Source organism: Macaca nemestrina, chromosome 15 (assembly GCF_043159975.1).
Source record: "Macaca nemestrina isolate mMacNem1 chromosome 15, mMacNem.hap1, whole genome shotgun sequence".
Classification (NCBI taxonomy): Eukaryota; Metazoa; Chordata; class Mammalia; order Primates; family Cercopithecidae; genus Macaca; species Macaca nemestrina.
This window is the reverse complement of record NC_092139.1, coordinates 18,156,751-18,177,524: the sequence shown is the minus strand read 5'-3', so window position 1 is coordinate 18,177,524 and position 20,774 is coordinate 18,156,751. Positions and strand designations below refer to the sequence as shown.

Genomic DNA, 20,774 nt, shown 5'->3' with positions numbered 1-20,774 from the left:
AAATTAGTCCAACTAATAATCCTTCAATGGCCTCAAAGTATTCAAATGAAAGAAAGAGTCATATGTCTCTCACTTTAAAATCAAAAGCTAGAAATGATTACGCTTAGTGAGGAAGGCACGTCAAAAGTCAATGCAGGCCAAAAACTAGGCCTCTTGTGCCAAACAGTCAACTTGTGAGTGTAAAGGAAAAGTTCTGGAAGGAAATTAAAAGTGCTACTCCAGTGAACACATGGATGATAAGAAAGCAAAACAGCCTTATTGCTGATATGGAGAAAGTTTTAGTAGTCTAACATAGAAGATTAAACCAGCCACAACATTCCCAAGCCAAAGCCTAATCCAGAGAAAGACCCTAACTCTCTTTAATTCTATGAAGACTGAGGGAGGCGAGGAAGCTGCAGAAGAAAAGTTTGAAGTTAGCTGAGTACATGAGGTTTAAGGAAAGAAGCCATCTGCATAACATAAAAGTGCGAAGTGAAAGAGCAAGTGATGAAGTAGAAGCTACACCAAGTTAACCAGAAGATCAAGCTAAGGTCACTGATGAAGATGACTACACTGAACAACAGATTTTCAACATAGATGAAATACTCTTCTATTGGAAGAAGATGCCATCTAGGACTTTTATAGCCAGAGAGAAGTCAATGCCTGGCTTCAAAGCTTCAAAGGACAAGTTGACTCTCTGGTTAGGGCCTAATGCAGCTGGTAACTCTAAGTTGAAGATTTGCTCATTTACCATTCTGAAAATCTTAAGGCCCATAAGAATTATGCTAAATCTATGCTGCTTATGCTCTATAAATGGAGCAACAAAGTCTAGATGACAGTACATCTGTTTACAGCATGTTTTACTGAATATTTTAAGCCTACTGTTGAGATATACTGTTCAGTAGACTGTGGAAGGGAATTCTTAAAGAACTTCCACAGTCAATGAATGGCTTGACCAACATTAATTTTCATTCCTTACTAGGTATGTCCATTGGACAGATAAGGAAACTGAGACTCAGAGGAATTAAGACATTCGTCCCAGGTCACACAGCTGGTGCATGATAGAGCTGAAATTCCAATGATACACACTGCTACTCCCATATCCCCACACAAATATTGAGCTCTTTTTCTTGTTGGAGTCATCAGAAGATCAAGAAGTTATTATGTGTGTTGAGTGAAGGAATATAACACATGGCCTGAAATCCAGAGACACACTTCAGCTAAAGGAGAAATCTTGTGTTCCACCCCCCTCCCCCGACCCCCTGCCTCACTTAACTTCCTTTTAAAGATTGTCAGAGATAGGTCAAGCCCTTTAATCAAGTCATCCTATACCATTAATTGAGCACTTACTATGCCCCAGACACTATGCTCAGTGCTTCCTCAGCTTTTCTCATTTTATTTTTACAACCACCCTTCCAGATGGGTGTGATTACCTTCATTACAGAGGAAGAGACTAAAACTCAGAGATGTGTCTTCTGACTCCAAAGTCTGTGTTGCTAACCCTCAACTAGACTGTTCCCAAGCCTGCCATCGTGCCCACCTTAGGGCAAAGTTAGAAAAACCCCAGGTTGATGGGAGTTATTGGCAAGATACCACATAAGCTGGGTGGGTCTGACCACTGGCAACCAAGGCAAATTAGAGAATGTGACTCAAGGTACTCATAATTTTATTGTACTACCATTTGTATAAATAATAAATACCATTTTTGAGGGACAATGCCTACAATTTATAAAATTGTTTTCTAAGCACTATGCTAAGAACATTATACAGACATTTCCTGATTGTTGATGGTTAGACTTAGAATTTTTCAACTTTACAATGGATTTACTGAGAGTATTAAGTGCTTTTTTAACTTAAGATATTTTCAACTTACAATGGGTTTATTGAGGGGTAACACTATTGTAAGTTAAGAAGTATCTGTATAGAAATACATACAAAACTTCATACTGCCCAGTGTGTAAAGACATAAAAAAATACATGCATACTTAACAATGCAGATGGATAAATAAAAAATTGGTTACCTTGCTTGTCTCCTAGAAGGTGCACTGGGAGGCTTGGGAGGCTGGTAGAGCAGGGATCACTCATATGCAGCTTCCTTTGGACCTTAGTGCCACTTCCCTGGAATACAAGACCACCTTTAAAAACAATTCTCAGGCTTCTCTACAGTTGGTGTATCTATATGATTAAGATCTGGCCAATGGGAAGTTAGTAGAAGTTGTTATGTGGGACATTTAGGACTGTGTCTTTAAAGGAGCATACCCTTTTTCCTTTCCTCTCCCTTCTTCCTTCCTGACTCATGGCTTGAGCTCCAGAAACCATCATTGATCAGGAAGTGTAAGGGATATGTTATACTGGTGGCCTCCACAGACCCATACCTCCTGGTATTCACACCATTGTGTAGTACCCTCCTACAGTGACTCTGGGCTTGGCTGCGTAACTTGCTTTGGCCAATGGGACATCAGAAAATGTGATGCAAACAAAGGCTTAACTACAACTTGCACATTAGGGCTTGTCTTCTTTAAACATCCCCTCTTGGCAGCCAATGTCACACCATAAAGAAGCATGGACTAGACTACTAAATGATGAAAGACTCCACAGAGAGGGGCCCTGAAAGACAGGAAGCTATTTTGGATGTCTCAGCCCCAGCAGAGCTCCCACTAAATGCAGCCCCCTAAGTGATCTCAGCTGCACCATGTGGAGCAGAAGAACCACCCAACTGAGCCCAGTCAATCATGGAATTATGAGAAATAACAAGATACTGTTGTTGCAAGTTGTGAGGAGATTTAATACAGAAATCAACATGAACTGGCCTTGAGAATGAAAGGTACACACTAAGTATGCAAAAGCAGAAAGATGGGAGTTGGGATCCTTCATGAATTCATGGAACCACCTCTGCACTTTGTTTACAAGGCAGGAGAAAACCTAGTATGTTGAGCCTTATGTGTCTATGTTTTCAGTTGTGTGTGACTGAAGTTGTTATGTTGGGGACATGAGCAAGTGGAAGACTTGTTTGCACATCATACTCTGTTATGAGTGTTGGAATGCACTGCCCAGTGCCCCTTTAGGAATAAAAAACTCCATCTGCTGGGAATGCTTCCAGTAGTCAATTCTTGGCTATGATCCCATTTGATAATTGCCTCAGCAAACAGTGCCACGTTAGCCAAGGTCATGTTTCCTTCCCAGAGTGACTGACATCCAGTTACTGACTGAAGCAGGAATACAAGTGCCCAGCCTCCTCACCCCAACTTGAGACAACTTTGAGGGCCATCCCCCTTCAGAGCACTCATGCAATTGGTCAAGGCCTCTGTCTAGGTTGCATTTCAGCTCAACATCTCCCTTCACCCTACAGTTGCCCCTCCTCTCCCCTCCCCTGCCCTCCCCTCCCCTGCCCTCCCCTTCCCTTCCCTTCCCTTCCCTGGATGTGGATCCCAAAGGCATGCTCTAATACATTTCCTGCACACTAGTCTCCAAATCCTGGAAAACCCAACCTATAACACAGTGTTTCTCAACCATTTGAATGTTATAGTATATGTCTGTACTGCTCATTAAAAAAAAAAAAAGGTATATAAGACAGAGTTCATATGTAGAACCAAATCACAGTGTGGGTTCTCTAGGAAACACGGGGTTAGGAGTGCGTAAGATTTATTGGGAATAACACCTGTGAAAAGGAAAAGGAACAGGGAGAAGCAGGATTGGGCAGAGGGAGCCACCAGGCAGCATTCAGGCACAAAAAAGTCTCGCCATCACAATGGAGAGCCCTGAGCAAAGCTCACCCACTGGAGGAGTCTTGCACCAGGTGGGTAGATACTTGTACCCTTATCTTGCTCAACCAGCCTCTGAGCTGAGGGCCTCCCTGAGAAGAGCATTACTTCGACTTGAAAACCAAGGCAGTCCCCAAAGGAGCTAATAATGACTGGGCAGCAAGTCCCAGTTTGAAGGGGAATCCAAGCTGCACATGTCTATGACTCCCACTAGCTAGAGGGGCTTTTTATAGTCATCCAATCTGATACACCTGTCCCACTCAACAGGTCAACAAATAGGGTCACAGTGTCTGTTCCAATACCACCCAGAGCATCAGGGTCTGAATTATGGCCAGTTCCCAGTCCAGGGGTCCTTCCACTAGACTTCAAGCTAACTCATGTGAAGAGAAGGAAGGCGTGGCTTTGAACTTCCAGTAGGCAGAGGCCATGCCTGCTCAGACACAGCTGTCTCTCCAATGCCTGGCACATGGGTGGGAAAGAAATATGAGTTGGGTTGAATTGAATTGATGTGCAAATCCCAACATTTGGTAATCTCTCACCAGAAGGCTGGGCTGTCAGCATTTCTGGTGTTCCTCGTGCTGCACCAACCAGTAGTCATTCATACCCAAGCTCTGCTGAGCCCATGGTAACAGAAGTATGTATTTTGGAATCACCTATTCATTTATTCATTCAGCAAACATTTACTGAATTCAAACCTGTACCAGACACTGTGCTGGACACTGGGGATCTGACATGAAATGAGGCAGGCAGCATCCTTCCTTCATGCGGCTCCCCATCTAGTGGGGTAGGCAGTTCAAACGCCAGTCCATATGTGGTTATAAAACATAGCCACAAATCCTGTGACACCCTTTCCACTGGGAGGCAGTGTCTATGCCCCTTCCTGATGAACCTACGTGAGCTTCTGACTGCTTTGACCAACAGCTTACCGTGGAAGTGACCTGATATGGCTTCCAGGGCATGAATAAGGCCACACAGCTTCTGCCTGATTTCTAGAACACTTGTCCTTGGAGACCTGGACTACTGCCCTGAGGCTGCCATGCTGGAGAGGCCATGAGTATCTGCTCTGGTTGACAGCTGAGCCCAGACTTCCAGCCAGCCCCATCAAGGCACAAGACACATGAGTGAAGCTGTCTTAGGCCCTCCAGATGAGCTCATCTGATGGCTGAGTGACCCTGCGTGACATTCCTCAATGCCATGGAGAACAGAAGAATCACCCAGCTGAGCCCCACTCTAATTCTTGCCCCACAAAATCATGATATATTACTGCATGATTATTGTTTAAGTTTGGGGGGTAGTTTGTCAAGCAGATGTTTAACACTGAAACTGTGTACCTGGTGGGCTCATATCACCCCTCTGAGCCTCCATGGCCTCATGGAAAATGTAGATAATGGAAACAACTACATCATAGGTTTATGATAAGGCTCAAAGAATGAAAAGCCAGGCACTGTTAAGTGCTTTTCCTGTTTATTCGTTTAGCACAGGACCAGGTACCTATCAACCCCTAATTACAGGAAAGTATGATTTCTAATTGGGAAATAACATGCTATGTGAGGTATGAATAAATATATTAACTATGGTCATCAGCCCAGTTATGGAGGCTTGCTGTGTGCCAAGCACAGTACTAGGCATTTACATGAACGATCAGGTCCTATCTGGTCCTTCAGCCCTCCCTCCCTTCCCTTCCATTGCTGGGGACTGTCCTCTTTGCAGTCTTCTTTCTGCTCCTTGAGCATAGCAAGTTCTCTACTTTTACAAATGCTCAGTCTGCCTGGATCTCCCTGTGCACCCTTCCCAAGCTCCCACCACCATCACCATGACTGGTTCCTTCTACTCACTCAGTCCTCAGCTCAAATGTCACCTCCTCAGAGGGTCTCCACCCCTGACCTCCTAATCTAATGAAACGCAGCCTTCCTCAAGTCCACGTCACTCACCCTGTACAAAATCCCCGAGTTATTCCTTCATAGCATGATTCGTCGTCTGAAAGTGTTTACCACTAGGTTAAACTCCAGGGGAACGAGGGAGTCCCAGTCGCCCCCTGCCACTCTCTCAGTGCCTGTAACATGGAGAGAAGCAATAAATATAGAAGGATGAAACACGTTCTACATCATTGGGTTTTATTGTTAGAAATATCAGTAAAAATCATGACTATTGTTCATTCAACAAGGATTAATTAAGCACCTATTGTGTACTAGGCATCATTCTGGGTGCTGGGGATACAACAGTAATCAAATCAGACACCAGTTTTGTTCTCACAGAGTTTTCATTTTAGTAGCTCTGTGATAAGACACGTGTGTGAAATACACAGCATGTCACGTGGAATTTAGTGCTATGAAGAAAAATAAGGTAGGCAGTGGGAGAGAGTATGAGGGGAATCTTGGCACCAAATTCCATTCTTCCCTCCACAGAAGGGACTTTCGGTTCCCCTCCCCTCCACCTCCGCACCCTGACCCCCATACCCTGTCAACATCTCTCAGTGTGACATTTTGTTTGAGGTCTCTGCAGCTCCAAGAACAATATTGGCTTTGATGCAGGTCCCAGCAGAGAGCCCTCAGACTGGAGTGGGGTTTAGTTCCCCCTTCTTTCCCCTGGAGGGGGAAGTCAAGCAGTTTGGCCTTGTGGGGCCTTTCCTCACTATGGGGAAGGAGGCAGGCCTGGGCCTTCCTGGCCTGGAACGTTGACTAACCCTGGGTTCTGGGCCATCCCCTGGCCTCCTCCATCCCGGGCAAAGAGTTAAGGTTTACAAACACGGAGAGGCCTTTGATCGGCAGCAGACCCCCAGTGTTCTGTTTTTTGTTCCAAACCTCAGGCCAGGACCATACTCTGTTTTGCCTCCAGCAGGGGAGACAGTGGGTAGGCAGGGAGCGTGTGTGCACGAGTGTGTGTGTGTGTGTGTGTGTGTGTGTGTGTTTGGGGGAGTGGGAGGAATCAGAGGAAGGCTCACACGGATCCTTAATTTTCTTTCCAACAAGCAGCTAGGTTTGGAAGAGAGAATTCAATTCAATTCAAAATACCTAAGGAGCACCTACTAAATCCCAGGCACCATGGTAGAAACTAGGGCTAGAGCAGTGAACCAAACAGAGCTCCCTGCCCAGAGCCCAGGTTCTAGAGGGGGCCATAGACAGCAAACAAATGAGCAAGTGAATACAGAGGCTATCGGGGGCCATGATGCGCTGGAGAGGAACAAAGTTGGGCAATCAATGGGGGTGGGGTGCGGGTGCTGTGGGGGCTTCCCAGACAAAGTGGCATTTGGTAGAGACCTGAAGGAAATGAGGGAGGCAGCCATGTGGCGATCAGTGGGAAAAGTGTTTCAGGGAAAGGGAATAGCAGCTGTGAGGGCCCTAAGATGTGCGCAAGGCTGGCATGTTGGAAGTACAGCAAGGAGCCCAGTGTGGCTGACCCAGGGGAATAGCAGGGAGAGGAACAGCAGAGGGGTCAGAATGGAGACAGGAACAGCAGAGGGGTCAGAATGGGGAGTGCTGGGGTTAGTGGGGGCAAAGTGGAGTGGTTTTCCTTTTTCTTTCTTTTCTTTTTTTTTTTTTTTAGGAGACAGAGTCTCACTCTGTCACCCAGGCTGGAGTGCAGTGGCACGATCTCGTCTCACTGCAACCTCCACCTCCCAGGTTCAAGCAATTCTCCTGCCTCAGCCTCCCAAGTAGCTGGGACTACAGGCACATGTTGCCACGCCCAGCTGATTTTTTTTTTTTCTTTTTTAGTAGAGACAAGGTTTCACCATGTTGCCCAGGCTGGTCTCGAACTCCTGAGTTCAGGCAATCCGCCCACCTCAGCCTCCCAAAGCGTTAGGATTACAGGCATGAGCCACCGCACCCGGCCCCCCCCCCTTTTTTTTTAAGTGTGTTTTTAACTAAAACTAAACTGTGTCATCCAGGCTGGAGTACAGTGGTGCAATCACAGCTCACTGCAGCCTTGAACTCCAAGCGATCCTTCCCACCTCAGCCTCCCTAGTTGCTGGGACTACAGGCATGTACCACCTTGCCTGGCAGATCTGAACTGAGATTTAATAGAATTCCTGGGCTACGTGGAAACAGTGGGGACGAGGGCAGAAGGGGGGAGAACCATGAAGGGCAACTGCAGGGATTCAGGCAAAATATAGCATGGCCTATGCCAGGGTGGCCAGGAGGGGGAACAGAGAGTAGTTCCAAATTCTTTTTTTTTTTTTTTTTCTGAGACAGTCTCACCCTGTCCAGGCTGGAGTGCAGTGGCGATCTTGGCTCACTGCAACCTCCACCTCCTGGGTTCAAGCGATTCTCCTGTCTCAGTCTCCCGAGTAGCTGGGATTACAGGCACCCACCACCATGCCCGGCTAATTTTTGTGTTTTTAGTAGAGACGGGGTTTCACCATGTTGGCCAGACTGGTCTTGAACTCCTGACCTCAGGTGATCCGTCCACCTCGGCCTTCCAAAGTGCTGGGATTACAGGCAGGTGCCACCGCACCTGGCCTCATTAGCTTTTTACTGAAGTACAACATAAATACTGAAAATTACACATATAAACATGCCTGCAGTTTCATGAAGTTTTACAAACTCAATCCACCCACATAACCAGCATCAAGCTCAAGAAATAGAATATGTCCATCCCCCCCAGAAGCCCCAGAAGCCCCCTCCAAATCACTGCCCCTCGCCCAAAGGCAGCCACTCTCCCAACTTTGTAATTATATTTTGAAAGTAAAGCTTGCAGGATCTGCTGCTGGATTGAATGGGGGCAAGGGGAGCTGGTGAAAGATGGGAGTCAAAGAGAGACCGCAGGTTTGGGGTGAAGTTCTGGATTCCTGGGGCTGCCATTTCCTAAGATGGCAAGTTTATGATGGGGGCAGAGACCATGGGTGAAACCAGGGGTTTGTTTTGGGACCTGTTGAGTTTTGGGATGCCTGTGAGGCCCTGGGGAAGATACACGCCATCTTATCTAAAGGTTGCAAACTCAAATGCTCTCAGGGACAAGTAATAAGAGCAGTAAGACATATCTAACTCTCCTCTTACCTCTGTAAGGAGAACAATGGGACCAGTGTGATGATAAACAGTGACTCAGAGCCAAAGAGCAATAGGGAGCAGTGGAGACTGGGGCAAATTGGAAAGCACAGCCCCCTCTAAAAGAAGATGTGTTAGAACAGGGGCCCCGCATGGCAAGATCTCCTGAAAATGTTTCCAGAGAAGCCAGATGTCTGGATTTTTACAAATGAAACCATCCATATGTGTTTGAAATTGTTTAACAATGGCATATGAAGTTGTTTAACATTGGCAACTAAAAAGCAAACATTACGTGAACCCAAGAAAACTGGCTAGAGTGACAGCAACCCACTGGATCTAGATCAAATCTTCCACTTTACAGGTAGAGAAACTGAGGCCCAGGGAAGTCTAGAATTTTCCCCAAACTCACAGAGGGAGTTGGTGGCAGACTTTGGCCAGGGCTTGAGTAGACTACGTCTCAGTGCGGAGTTCTCACCTCCCAGACCTTGGTAAGAAGGGATTGGAGTTTGTCTGTCTCCTTGACTTTGATCTAAACAGAGAGGCCCCAACCTGACAGTGAAAGGCAGTAAGATGCTATGAACAAGTATGGCTTTGGGGACCTGGGGTCTGAATCTGTGTTGGTTAGGAATGCTTTTGGCTTCAAGTGATGCAAAATCTGATTTACAGTAGCTTCAGCTTTGGAGATGTTTGCCTGTGCATATAAGTCCAGAAAGCAAGGTCTGAGGTCACTAAGAACAGACTCACACTCTGCCCATCCCTCCACCTCATCATCCATCTTCCTCTCATTGACTCTTTACCATCAGGGGTGGCCTCATGGTCTCCAGATGGCTGCTGAACCTCTGGTTATTGTCATTGCATTGAAAAATGGAAATTGTTGATGGGAATGTGCTGGTGTCCGAGCAGGGAGAGAATTCTTACATCTCCTCACCTTCTAGAAGCAAAATCTTCCACAGAAGGAATCTTCGCAGATTTGCTCTTGTATCTTATTGGCCACAAAACGGTCACATGCTGATATGGTTTGGAGGTTTGTTCCCTCCAAATCTCAGGTTGAAATGTGACCTCCAGTGTAGGAGGCGGGGCGGGTGGGAGGTACTGGATCATGGGGGCAGATTCCTCGTGAATGGCTTGCTGCCCTCTCTGTGGTAATCTCTGAGTGAGCCCTGGCTCTGTTAGTTCACAAGAGAGCCGTTTGTTTAAAGGAGCCTGCCTCCTCCTCTTCTGTCTTGTTCCTGCTCCCACCATGTGACACTGCCTGCTCCCCCTTTGCCTTCCATGATCGGAAGCTTCCTGAGGCCCTCACCAGAAGTAGATGCTGGAGCCATGCTTGTACAGCCTGCAGAACCACAAGCCAATTAAGCCTCTTTTTCCTATAAATTACCCAGCCTCAAGTGTTTCTTTACAGCAATGCAAAAGGCCTAATACACATGCCCATTCCTAATCAGGGACCAATGTGACCTTTCCTGAGGTGAAGTTATCTTCACCTAAAAATATCTATATAAATTGGGGTTCTGTCCAAAAGGAATAAGGAGGGTAGGCTGGGCGCCATGGCTCATGCCTAAAATCCCAGCACTCTGGGAGGCCAAAGCAGGCAGATCACTTGAGGTCAGGAGTTTGAGACTAGCCTGGCCAACATGTCAAAATCCTGTCTCTACTAAAAAATACAAAAATTGAGACGATCCTGGCTAACACAGTGAAACCCCGTCTCTACTAAAAGTACAAAAATTAGCCGGGCATGGTGGCGGGCGCTTGTAGTCCCAGCTACTTGAAAGGCTAAGGCAGGAGAATGGCATGAACCTGGGAGGTGAAGTTTGCAGTGAGCCGAGATCGCGCCACTGCACTCCAGCCTGGGCGACAGAATGAGACTCCATTTCAAAAAAAAAAAAAAAAGAGGGGATGGGCTCACGCTTGTAATTCCACATTTTGGGAGGCCAAGGCAGGTGGATCATTTGAGGTCAGGAGTTTAAGACCAGCTTGGCCAACATGGTGATATCCCCATCTCTACTAAAAATACAAAAGTTAGCCAGGTGTAGTGGTGGGCACCTGTAATCCCAGCTACTGGGGAGGCCGAGGTGGGAGAATCGCTTGAACCTGGGAGGTGGAAGTTGCGGTGAGCTGAGATCGCACCACTACACTCCAGCCTGAATGACAGAGCAAGACTCTGTCTTTAAAAAAAAAAAGGAGGGTGACTTTTGGTAGGCAATAATGCTGTAAAATGGGTATGGCAGATGGTATTTTGTTTCTTGCCCTCTCAGCATCTATTTCCTATTTTTCTGATGACATACTTTGATTTTCCTTCAGGTAGGCGTTCTCAGAACAGCAGCCTCAGCATCACCTGGGAGCTTGTTAGCAATGCAGATTCTCAGGCCAATCTCACACCTTTGATTCAGAAGCTTTGGAATGGCAGACTGGCGATGTGGGAAAGTGCATCCTGTCTACCCTTAGCTTATAAGAGGAACAAATGGAGCTGTATTATAATCACCTGTTTGCTGCTCTCTAAAAATAGTAGACACCTAAATGACATCATAACGATACTGCTCATTGTTGCCATGTGCCATGCACTGTGGTAGTGCTCCAAGTGCTCCACGCACCTCCTTATATGGATGCTTGTGGTGGACATGGATGTGCGACCCAGATGCCTTAAGGAAGGACTGATTGCCCCAGAGGCAGGGCGAGTGGTCAGCAGTCAGCTCCTGTGGTCAGCTCCTCCAGGGATAGCCTCACAGTAGGCAGAGAGTGGCCTTGCCTGAGCTCATGTCCCTTCCAGGGGTGACCCCCCAGTGACTAATGTGAGACTGCAAAGTCCTGGCCATCTCAGGCCATCTTGTGACATCTCTGAAGAGCCATTTCAGCTGCAGAGTTCCCACAGGGTTGACCGAAGCTGCTGCTGGGTCTCAGCTCCAGTTCTCCCTCTGCCCTCTCCTGTGTCCTCCGTGCTGTGGATATTGATCCCAAGGGCAGCTCAATCGGGTCTCAGAGTCTGCTTCCTAGGGATCCTGACCAGTTACAATACTCACAGCAATTCCACCATGCAGCACCCTTGTGAGTCCATTTTGCAGATAAGGACACTGAGGCTCAGAGAGGTACGAGGAGGGGATCCCAGGCCATGCACCTGGTAAACAAGGAGACATGGGCTGGGAAGCCAGCATATTTGTGAATAGAGAAGTGGCATGTTCTGGCTTTAAAAGGGTCCCCTGGGCTGCTGAGTGAGGAAGAACAGAAGGGGCCAGGACAGAGGCAAGGGTGCCCTAGGCTGCAGCTGGACATTGTCATCCCTGCAGCTTCTTCAGAAGAGCCAGACACAGCCCATGTGCTCACTAAATACCCAGTGAAGAAGTGAGTGAAGAGAGAATGGATGAAAACGTTAAGACCGGAAGGAACCAGACATCCTCACGTCTGTCTCGCTCATTACATGGTGCATAATTAGCACAGTGCCTGCCACACATAGGTGCTCAGCTAAGGTGGTGTTGAGTGAATAAATGAACATGTTCAAGGAAGGGAGAGAGGGGAGGAAAGGAGGCCGGGACTTGGGAAGAAAAGATGGAAGTAGACGAAGGAAAAGGGGAGAAAAGAAGGGGAGGAAGAAAGAGGGGAAGGAGGGAGGAGGAAGAGAAGAAAGTGAAGGGAGGTTTCTTTACCTGTTCGCACCGAGAATGACAGTAACTTACGACCCCTGGTGGCAGAAAAGTGCAGTCCATTGAAATTGCGGTGCCTAGCATTAAAGAAAAGGGAAGACTCCTAGCTCCCCAAGAGGTTCAGGCTGCATTCGTTTGTTTTCTGTTGCTTTTAACAGGATACTTGAAACTGGGTAATTTATAAAGAAAAGGAGTTTACTCCTTATTGTTATGGAGGAATACAAGGTCAAAGGGGCACATCTGGTGGTGGCATAGCCTTCTTGAAGGTGGGGACTCTACAGAGACCTTAGGCGGCACACGGCATCATATGATGAGGGTGCTGGGCATGTTAGCTCAGGTCTCTATTCCTCTTACAAAGCCACCAGTCCCGCTCTCATAATAACCCATTATGTATTAATCCACATGTGGATTAATCCATTCATGAGGGCAGAGGCCTCAGGATCCAATCACCTCTTAAAAGCCCCATCTTTCACTACTGCTAAGTTGGGCAGTTTCCAGCACATGAGATTTGGGGAACACATTCAAACCATAGCAGGTGCGGGCCCTTTTAAGAACATGGACTCCTCCATCAGGGTTCTGGCAGTCAGTGACAACTGGGTTAGAACTAGGGTGAAGCAAGCGAGGCACAAATTTAAGGGGGCACCCAAAAACTCAATAATCAAGACAAATATCTTAATGGGATGGTTTTAAAAATCAAATTGGCAAACTATGGCCCACAGGCTGACTGATTTGTAAATAAAGTTTTATTGGAACCAGGGTCAGGAACATGGTGAACTCTTGCAGTTAAATCAGAGATTATGCCCTGCATGTCTTCACTAATGTAGGTGTTCCCAACCCCTAAGGTAGCACGTGTTGTGGGCATGGTCGGTTCAGCTCATCCAACAATAAGAACACAGCTTGTCTGGAGCACTCCCCCAGCTTTAAAGCAACTCTACTCTGGAACTACCTCTCTTGGCCCCATGGACTGGCCACAAAAGCACTTTTCAGTGTTCCAGGAATGTGGGCCTGTGTCAAGTGTTGGTTGCATCTCAGTGTCCTATCACATTTCCCTGGCGCTGCCATTCGCTAAGTGGCATGGGGCAGGACTTAATTTCTCTGTCTCATTTGCTTTTTCTGTAAAATGGGTTAATGCATGCAAAGAATGCAACTCTATAATAAAGTCAGCTGCTGCTGTTAAAAGCGTGGGTTTGAATCCCAGCTGTCACTTACTGTGACCCTAGAACATGATATTTCCTATTGCTGTTTCCTCCACCATAAAATGGAGATTATAATCCTCATCTGGTTGGGTTTAGGTGGGGATTCACACAAAACTGCTAGTGCTTTTGGCTCAGCACTGCAAAGCACCTGCAGCTCCCCCGTGGACATCAAGGGATCTGAAAGTGCAGAGGGTTCCTTAGCCCTTTGTGACACGGAACTAGGGAAGGAATCCACTGTTTACCTAGGAACGTTTGTTAACCCTTTATTTCCCACTGTGGGCCACGGGCTAAGTGTGCAGATGGGCGATTCTCCTCCTGGGAGCATTTGTGACTTTTCTCCAGTCTCCAATATCTGCCACTCTCCCTCTGGATACTAGAAAAGATCATTACTGCTTCCTGACAGCTGTGGCTACCCCAATTATCACTGGCACTGATACTGGAGGTAGAAAGAAATTATTTAGGCAGATATTGAGGGCAAAAGAGTCATCAGCTGAATTTCCCTTCTAACAAAAAAGCAGTCCCAGAAATCATTTCTTTTCTAACAAAGAGCAGCCTGAAAAATCCAGCTGCAAACATAGATAAGGAAGCTGGAAGCTTGCACAGGGGAATGCTGGCAGCTGTGCCAATAGAAAAGGGCTACTTGGGGGCCAGGCATGTCCGACACAGAGGCTCCATCTTCCCTTTTAGCACGTGTACGGTAATAAAGAAGTGGGCAACATGGCACAGCTCAGGCAGAGAACTCGCCTGCATAATAAAAGATTGGGGTGGGGGTGCCCAGAGATTCATACCCTATGCCAGTGGCACACCTGGGTCCAACCAGTTTTGCACACCCTATGTAGATCAGACAGTACCTCCTCACCAGCTCATCTATAAAACCCCCTGCAGATCTGCTGGATCACCGCAGATCCAGCAACCCATTTTTCCAGGACCCCTCTTGTAACAGAGAGCTATTCTCTTTCTTTCAACTATTAAATTTCTGCTCTTCAACTCACTCTTTGTGGGTCCATGTCCTTGATCTCCATGACCATGAGACAACGAACCTCGGGTGTTCCCCCAGACAAGGCTGCTTCTCCACTGCGTTCCCTGCCTCGGTGGCTGCCAGGTCCTGTGCCAAGCAGTTGGAGCATGCTCGCCACGGCTTCCACCCTGGCTACTGTTTTCACTGGCCCAGCTGGTTTTGGTCGCCTTCTCACTTCCAGGTTTCTTGCTTCCACTCTTGCCGTCTATGGTTTTCTGCCAGCAACCAATGCAACTCTTTCAAAACAATCAGGTGTCACCCTGTTAAAAATCCTGAGTCCCATTAAGAACAAAACCCAACCTTGTAACAGGGCCCTGCAGGATCTGGCCCTGCCTCTCCCATCACATGTTCTGCTCCTCCTCCTTGCTCACTGATGCCAGCCACACTGGCCTTGCTGTCGGGGATGTTCCTTCCTCACCAACTTCGCACGCCACAGCCTGCCTGGGATATACTCCCTTCATCTCCCGTGTTTCTGGTTTTCCTTCACATCTTCACTCATCACTGTCTGAAACTGCCTTATTTTACGTTCCCCAGGAAAGTAAACTTCATGTTCCCCTCTATTAGATCTCCAGTGCCTGGCACATAGTGAGTACTAGTGTATTACTCACGCTGCTAATAAAGACATACCCGAGACCGGGTAATTTATAAAGGAGAAGTTTAATTACTCACAGTTGAGCATGGCTGGGGATGCCTCGGGAAACTTACAATCATGGCGGATGGGGAAACAAACACATCATTCTTCACATGGCAAACACATCATTCTTCACATGGCAGCAGGAAGTGCCAAAAAGAGGGAAAAGCCCCTTATAAAACCATCAGATCTCATGAGAACTCACTCACTATCACGAGAACTGCATGGAGGTAGCCGCCCCCAGGATTAAATTACCTCCCACTAGGTCTCTCCCGTGTCACGTGGGGATTACGGGAACAATTCAAGATAAGATTTGGGTGGGGACACAGTCAAACCATATCAACTAGGGCTTTGTTGATTTAATGCACATAAGCCAACCATACCCCACAAAGTAGGTACTAGCCTTATAGTACATGTGAGGAAACTGAGGAATGAGGCATCTCATTCATGTTGGGAATATTAATTGAAAAACTTGTCAGCTCCTGTGGTCCTTGGAGTTCCTTGAAAATAATGTTATATGCCAATACTTCTTATAGTACTGTGAAGACGCACCATATCCCATATCTCTTTTGTCAGTGGAAAGAACACAGATTTGGAGCCAAGTAAAAGTACCTTTGGCTACCTGTGACGTCTAGGACAAGTTCCTACCTTTTGGTGCCAGTTTCTCCATCTATAAAATGGGGACAACGCTTAACTTAAGAGTTATTTTAGATCCAATATAAAAATTCCCAGCCCAATGCCTGGCATGCAGTAAACAGGCAATGATACTGTTTTTCCTCTCTACGAGTCACAACTACCCAGGAAGGGAGTTTTCACCATTCCTGGCCATCCACCCCATGCTGGACACTGGGGGAGTGCTGACTGTGATGAACGAAACAAACAGGGTACTGGTCCTACTATTACAGAATGTTTGCTTCATAAGAACAGGCACTGACTGTATCATCTCTCAACACAACGGAATGAAGCTAGGAATGAGTAACAAAAGAAAAACTGGAACATTCACAAATGTGTGGAAATTAACAGATTTCTAAACAATCAAGTGGTCAAAAAAGAAATCACAAGGGAAATTAGAAAATACTTCGAGATTAATGAAAACAAAAACACAAAATACCAAAACTGAGAGTGTGTGATGAAAAGTGTGCAGAGAGAAATTCACAGCTGTAAATGTCTATATTAAGAAACAAGAAAGTAACTATGTGAGGTGATGGGTGTTAATTAGCTCGGCTGTAGTCATCATTTCATAATGTGTATCAAAACATCACACTACTTTATAATTTTTTATAAAAATAAATTTTCTTACAAAAGAACAGGCGCTATGTCTGTCTGGCTCACCATTGTACCCAACACCCAACAGGGTGCCAAGGAACATAAAAGGTACTCAAAATATGTTTGTTGATTGGAGTTTACAAGGAAGAAAGGTATTTTATTATACATCCGTTCCCTTCCCACCCACACACAGCTTCTTCTAAGAAAAGAAATTGAGGCTGGGCAAGGTTAAAAGCTAGCTCCTGGTACCTTTGCATCCACACTCAGCTTATCTGTACCTTAAACCAGACTTCATCAAACTTCAGTCTTCACAAGTCACTTCATCATTTTTGCTCTACCTACTCATTGCCTGTGACAGAAATCAACTCAGTTTACTTACCTGTATAAACTTAAAAGGAACTTTATATCAATCACTTGTCTTAGAAGGTAACCACAAAAATACAAAACAATAAAAATAAAAACAATGTTAACATGAATTTCAGTTGCCTGAAAGCTGTAAGTCTGCTTTTTTAAAAGAGAAATTGGAGTTAAGCAGATTTTTCATTTTTTGATCATGACCCTGAAAGAGAAATATATTTGACATCAAAACTCAGTACATATCCTTGTCTACATATACATGTGAAAGTTTCATAAAACAATACATTGATATTTTCTATGCTGCAATTCTATTTCATTTTAAAAAATGCTGGTTGTATCCCATTAAACTGGTTTCAAAATAAATATATCATGTACACAACAAAAAAAACACTGGGTTAGAGGGCCAGTAAGCTCAGTGAGTATCACTGAGACTTCATCCTTGTCTCACAAGGACTAAAAAGAGAGTAACATTCTCATTATGTGGTTCAATGCCACACCCATATAACTGAGACATACATGTCACAATCTGGGAGAAGCCTGTCCTAGATTTAAATACCCAGTTCTGCCTAGAACATGACTCAGACACATAGTAAGCTCTTGAGTAGAGTGAAGTGCAGATGATAATGACACCACAGGCACGATCACACACCACTTAAAAATATCTTAACACCTTTACTTAGATCTCATCTCATACTTTTAGTATTTCTTCAAATTTACTTTGAAAAAAGAGCTTCACTGTGTGTGGCTGTCATACACATTTTCCTACCCAACCATGGTCCTCTTTCTTCCTCTCAGGCGCACTTCATCTAATTTTTTTAGCACTGGCCTGGCCTTTTTGGAGGAGGTGGAGTAGCTCTTCAAAAAGGCTTCAAATACAGTTTCAGTGTTGGGATGGGTACTGAGGAAGGCCTTCTCCAGGACATAGAGGTCTACTCCCTTATCCTCTGGAAGTGCCGAAATGAAACTCAGCCCAAAGTCTATGAGGACAATGTTCAGCTGTTCCAGGGGGGGTTTCAGGAGCATGTTGGAGGTGGTGAGATCACCATGAATGAGGTCTTCATCGTGCATTCGAGCCAAAACCTGCCCAATTGTCTGGGCTAAGTTGGAGAGACTTTGGGGAGTTTTTTCAGTCTCCATAGTAGACTGAATATAATCTCGAACAGTCACTGAGCCTTCAATTTCTTCCATATATAAGCAGTTGGAAGCATAGTCCACAAAAAAGACAACTGGGGCAGATATTCCTGAAATCAAGACATAAGTGGTTATTGGGTTGGATTTTTTTTTAATGGATAAACTTAATTTTCAAAGATTAAGCCAGTTTTTCCATCTATATCTACTTATTTCAGGACGATTTAGGAATGCTACAGGGAATGGTACAACTGAATGGAATATTCCCCTGCTCCTGCCCCCTGCAGGACTATACCTGGGACCACCCCACAGCTAAACTGAGGAGGCCATAGCTTCCTCCTCCCTTCCAAACCACCCTTTCTCACTGAACTTCATTTGTCACACTCACTCTCTAAAAAACAAACAAAACAAAGGCCGGGTGTGGTGGCTCATGCCTGTAATCCCAGCACTTTGGGAGGCCGAGGCGGGCGGATCACTAGAGGTCAGAAGTTCGAGACCAGCCTGGCCAACAGGGTGAAACCCCATCTCTACTAAAAATACAAAAATTAGCAGAGCGTGGTGGTATGCACCCGTAGTCCCAGCTACTCGGGAGGCTGAGGCAGGAGAATAGCTCAAACTCAGGGGGTAGAGGTTGCAGTAAGCCGAGATTGCGCCACTGCAGCACTCCAGCCTGGGTGACAAAGTGAGACACTGTCTCAAAATACAAAAACAAACAGCAAGGCACAGCCCAGTCAGAGCAGTTTCTACTGATGAGGACACAAACAGGAGGCCAAGCAGTGTGCTGGCTTCGAGGTTCATCTTCACAGTCAGAGAGGACAGGGTTCAAATCCCAGCTCCTTTTCTTATTAGTTGTCTAATCTAATCTTAAAATTACATTAACTTCTCGGCCAAGGCAGGTGGATCACGAGGTCAGGAGATCGAGACCATGCTGGCTAACATGGTGAAACCCCGTCTCTACCAAAAATACAAAATATTAGCCAGGCGTGGTGGCAGGCGCCTGTAGTTCCAGCTATTCTGGAGGCTGAGGCAGGAGAATGGCGTGAACCCGGGAGGCGGAGCTTGCAGTGAGCCGAGACTGGCCACTGCACTACAGCCTGGGGGACAGAGCGAGACTCCGTCTCAAAAAAAAAAAAAAAAAAAAAAAAAAATTACATTAACTTCTCTAAGTCTCAGTTTCTGCTACAATAAACTCAAATGAATTTTTACTGAAAGTCAACCAGGCTCAGTATACTTTTCTAGAAACTGAGAGATGTATCAATGGGGATACAGCAATAAACAAGCCAGCTATAATACAATCTCTGCTTAACGAAACATATCATAAGAGGCTGAAAACAGAAATATGAACACACAAATAAGTTCGTGAAATCTTCAGTCTCTGAAAGGGCAGCAATGTGTCTGCTTGTTGGCTACTGAATGTCCCCCCTTGCTAGATCTCCCAGCACTTAACAATGTCCTGGCACCCACAAGTACCTAAAAAATACTAATAAAAGAAAGGCACGAAGCGTAAAATTAAAAAGCCAGTACTTCTGAGTCAGAGGCATACGGATCTGAGGGCCTGGACCGGCCACTTAGTAGCCGTGTAACCTTGGGCAAGTTACTTCTCTCTGAGTGTCACTTTCTCAACTGAGGACAAGGTTTATGGCGCTGGCGCACAATAAATAGGCAATTTAATGAAATCCAACACTTACTGAGCACTATGTGCCAGGCACACATTCGAACACAATACACTGCACACAGACCTCCTCTAATGGTCACAACATCCCTATGACATGGATATTGCTACTATGTCTCCCATTTTACAGGTGAAAAAACCGAAGGAAGGTGAGAGGCTAAATAACTTGTTGAAAGGCTACATAAGCAGCAGAGTTAGTATTTCAACCCAGACAGCCTGGCTCCAGTGGGGCAAGTACTTGTAATTACATGTTTCTTAAAACTAATAAATGAAAAGATAATGATCGAAAATTGAAACGAGTCAAATGGGGAAATCAAGGCTCAGGGAAGTTAAAGATGTTCGACGTTGAGCAATAATGACAGCGTCCAGATTTGAACCTGGCAGAACGGCCCCAGGACAAACGCTTGACGCTGCAAGGCCACGTGGTTTCTTAAGACTTAACGAATGAAGAAAGGGATGAAAGAATAACATTTCCGAAAGGCTGGCCACGGCAGAAGGCACAGAAGGAGAAACTGAGGCAAACCGAGGCTCGGAGCGCAGGAGAGTCCCTCACCCGCCCAGGCCCCAGAGCCTCGGGGCCGCCCACGCCAGGATCCGGGCCCTCCTTACCCGCGCGGCGGCAGCGGAGGAGAGCCCGCGCTTCCTGCACCGTCCGCCGCCGGCCAAGCCGCGCCTCCAGCGCCGGGTGCCGGTAGCCCTTGGGGAAGCGGTGCTTTATCACCGCCGCGCGGCCCTGGAAGCGGCCGCGGAACACGCGCGCCTCGGCGCCCTGCTTCACCAGCTCCAGGCCTCTCAAGAAGCGGCTGCTTCGCTCCCGGGCCGCGGCCAGAGCCTCAGCCTCTGGCGCGGGGTCCTCGCCATCGTCCGGGGCAGCAGCTCTGGCCGCCGCCATGACTGTGCTCGGCGGTACAGCTCCGACCGACCCGCTCTCTCTGAAAACTGTCGCGATGCTTCGGCTTGCTTCGGAAATCCTGGTACTTCTTCGGTTACCCGAACGCTTCCGCCCCGGACACTTCCGGCCTGTGAGTGGTTACGCCTCCCAACCTTTCGGCTCTCTGAAGCCTTGGGTTCCCTGCAGGAAGGGCTCTTGTGGCCCCGCCTTTCACCTCTTCGGCTATCTCCGTACACGTTCGGCAACTCTCGGTAAGTGGC

At 46.5% G+C, this 20,774-nt stretch overlaps 3 protein-coding genes across 6 annotated transcripts in view; 1 reads left to right on the top strand and 2 right to left on the bottom strand.

Moving 5' to 3' along the window:
- The window catches only part of LOC105496484 (solute carrier family 13 member 3), a 122,749-nt gene extending 107,681 nt beyond the window's left edge, over positions 1–15,068 (bottom strand). The window contains exons 1-3 of the mRNA XM_011766954.3: positions 14,543–15,068; positions 5,672–5,793; positions 2,001–2,097 (exon numbers count right to left, since the gene is read on the bottom strand). The gene's annotated coding sequence lies outside the window, so the exon portion shown is untranslated. The remainder of the gene's footprint in view (positions 1–2,000; positions 2,098–5,671; positions 5,794–14,542) is intronic.
- A 2,406-nt stretch (positions 15,069–17,474) lies between these two features.
- On the bottom strand, positions 17,475–20,514 carry LOC105496486 (TP53 regulating kinase). The gene is made up of 2 exons (XM_011766963.2): positions 20,232–20,514; positions 17,475–18,063 (listed from the first exon to the last, which is right to left on the bottom strand). Exons 1-2 carry the CDS (start codon positions 20,512–20,514, stop codon positions 17,585–17,587), a joined length of 762 nt encoding a protein of 253 aa, XP_011765265.2. The 3' UTR covers positions 17,475–17,584.
- The window catches only part of LOC105496485 (solute carrier family 2 member 10), a 36,523-nt gene continuing 36,261 nt past the window's right edge, over positions 20,513–20,774 (top strand). For 2 of the 4 annotated variants that reach the window (XR_011613279.1, XM_071079185.1), the window contains exon 1: positions 20,513–20,765. Coding sequence is in view for 1 of the 4 variants with exons in the window: in XM_071079185.1 (XP_070935286.1) it covers positions 20,513–20,765 (253 nt within the window). In the remaining 3 variants the exon portion in view is untranslated. The remainder of the gene's footprint in view (positions 20,766–20,774) is intronic. The other 2 variants (XM_071079181.1, XM_071079179.1) reach the window with 1 other exon arrangement.

Bases quoted from the DNA above. Each gene is read 5' to 3' on its own strand.
- LOC105496486 (XM_011766963.2), bottom strand. From the start codon at position 20,514: ATGGCGGCGGCCAGAGCTGCTGCCCCGGACGATGGCGAGGACCCCGCG. The intron at 18,064-20,231 runs GTAAGGAGGGCC...TCTTGATTTCAG, and splicing joins CCTCCGCTGCCGCCGCGCGG to GAATATCTGCCCCAGTTGTC.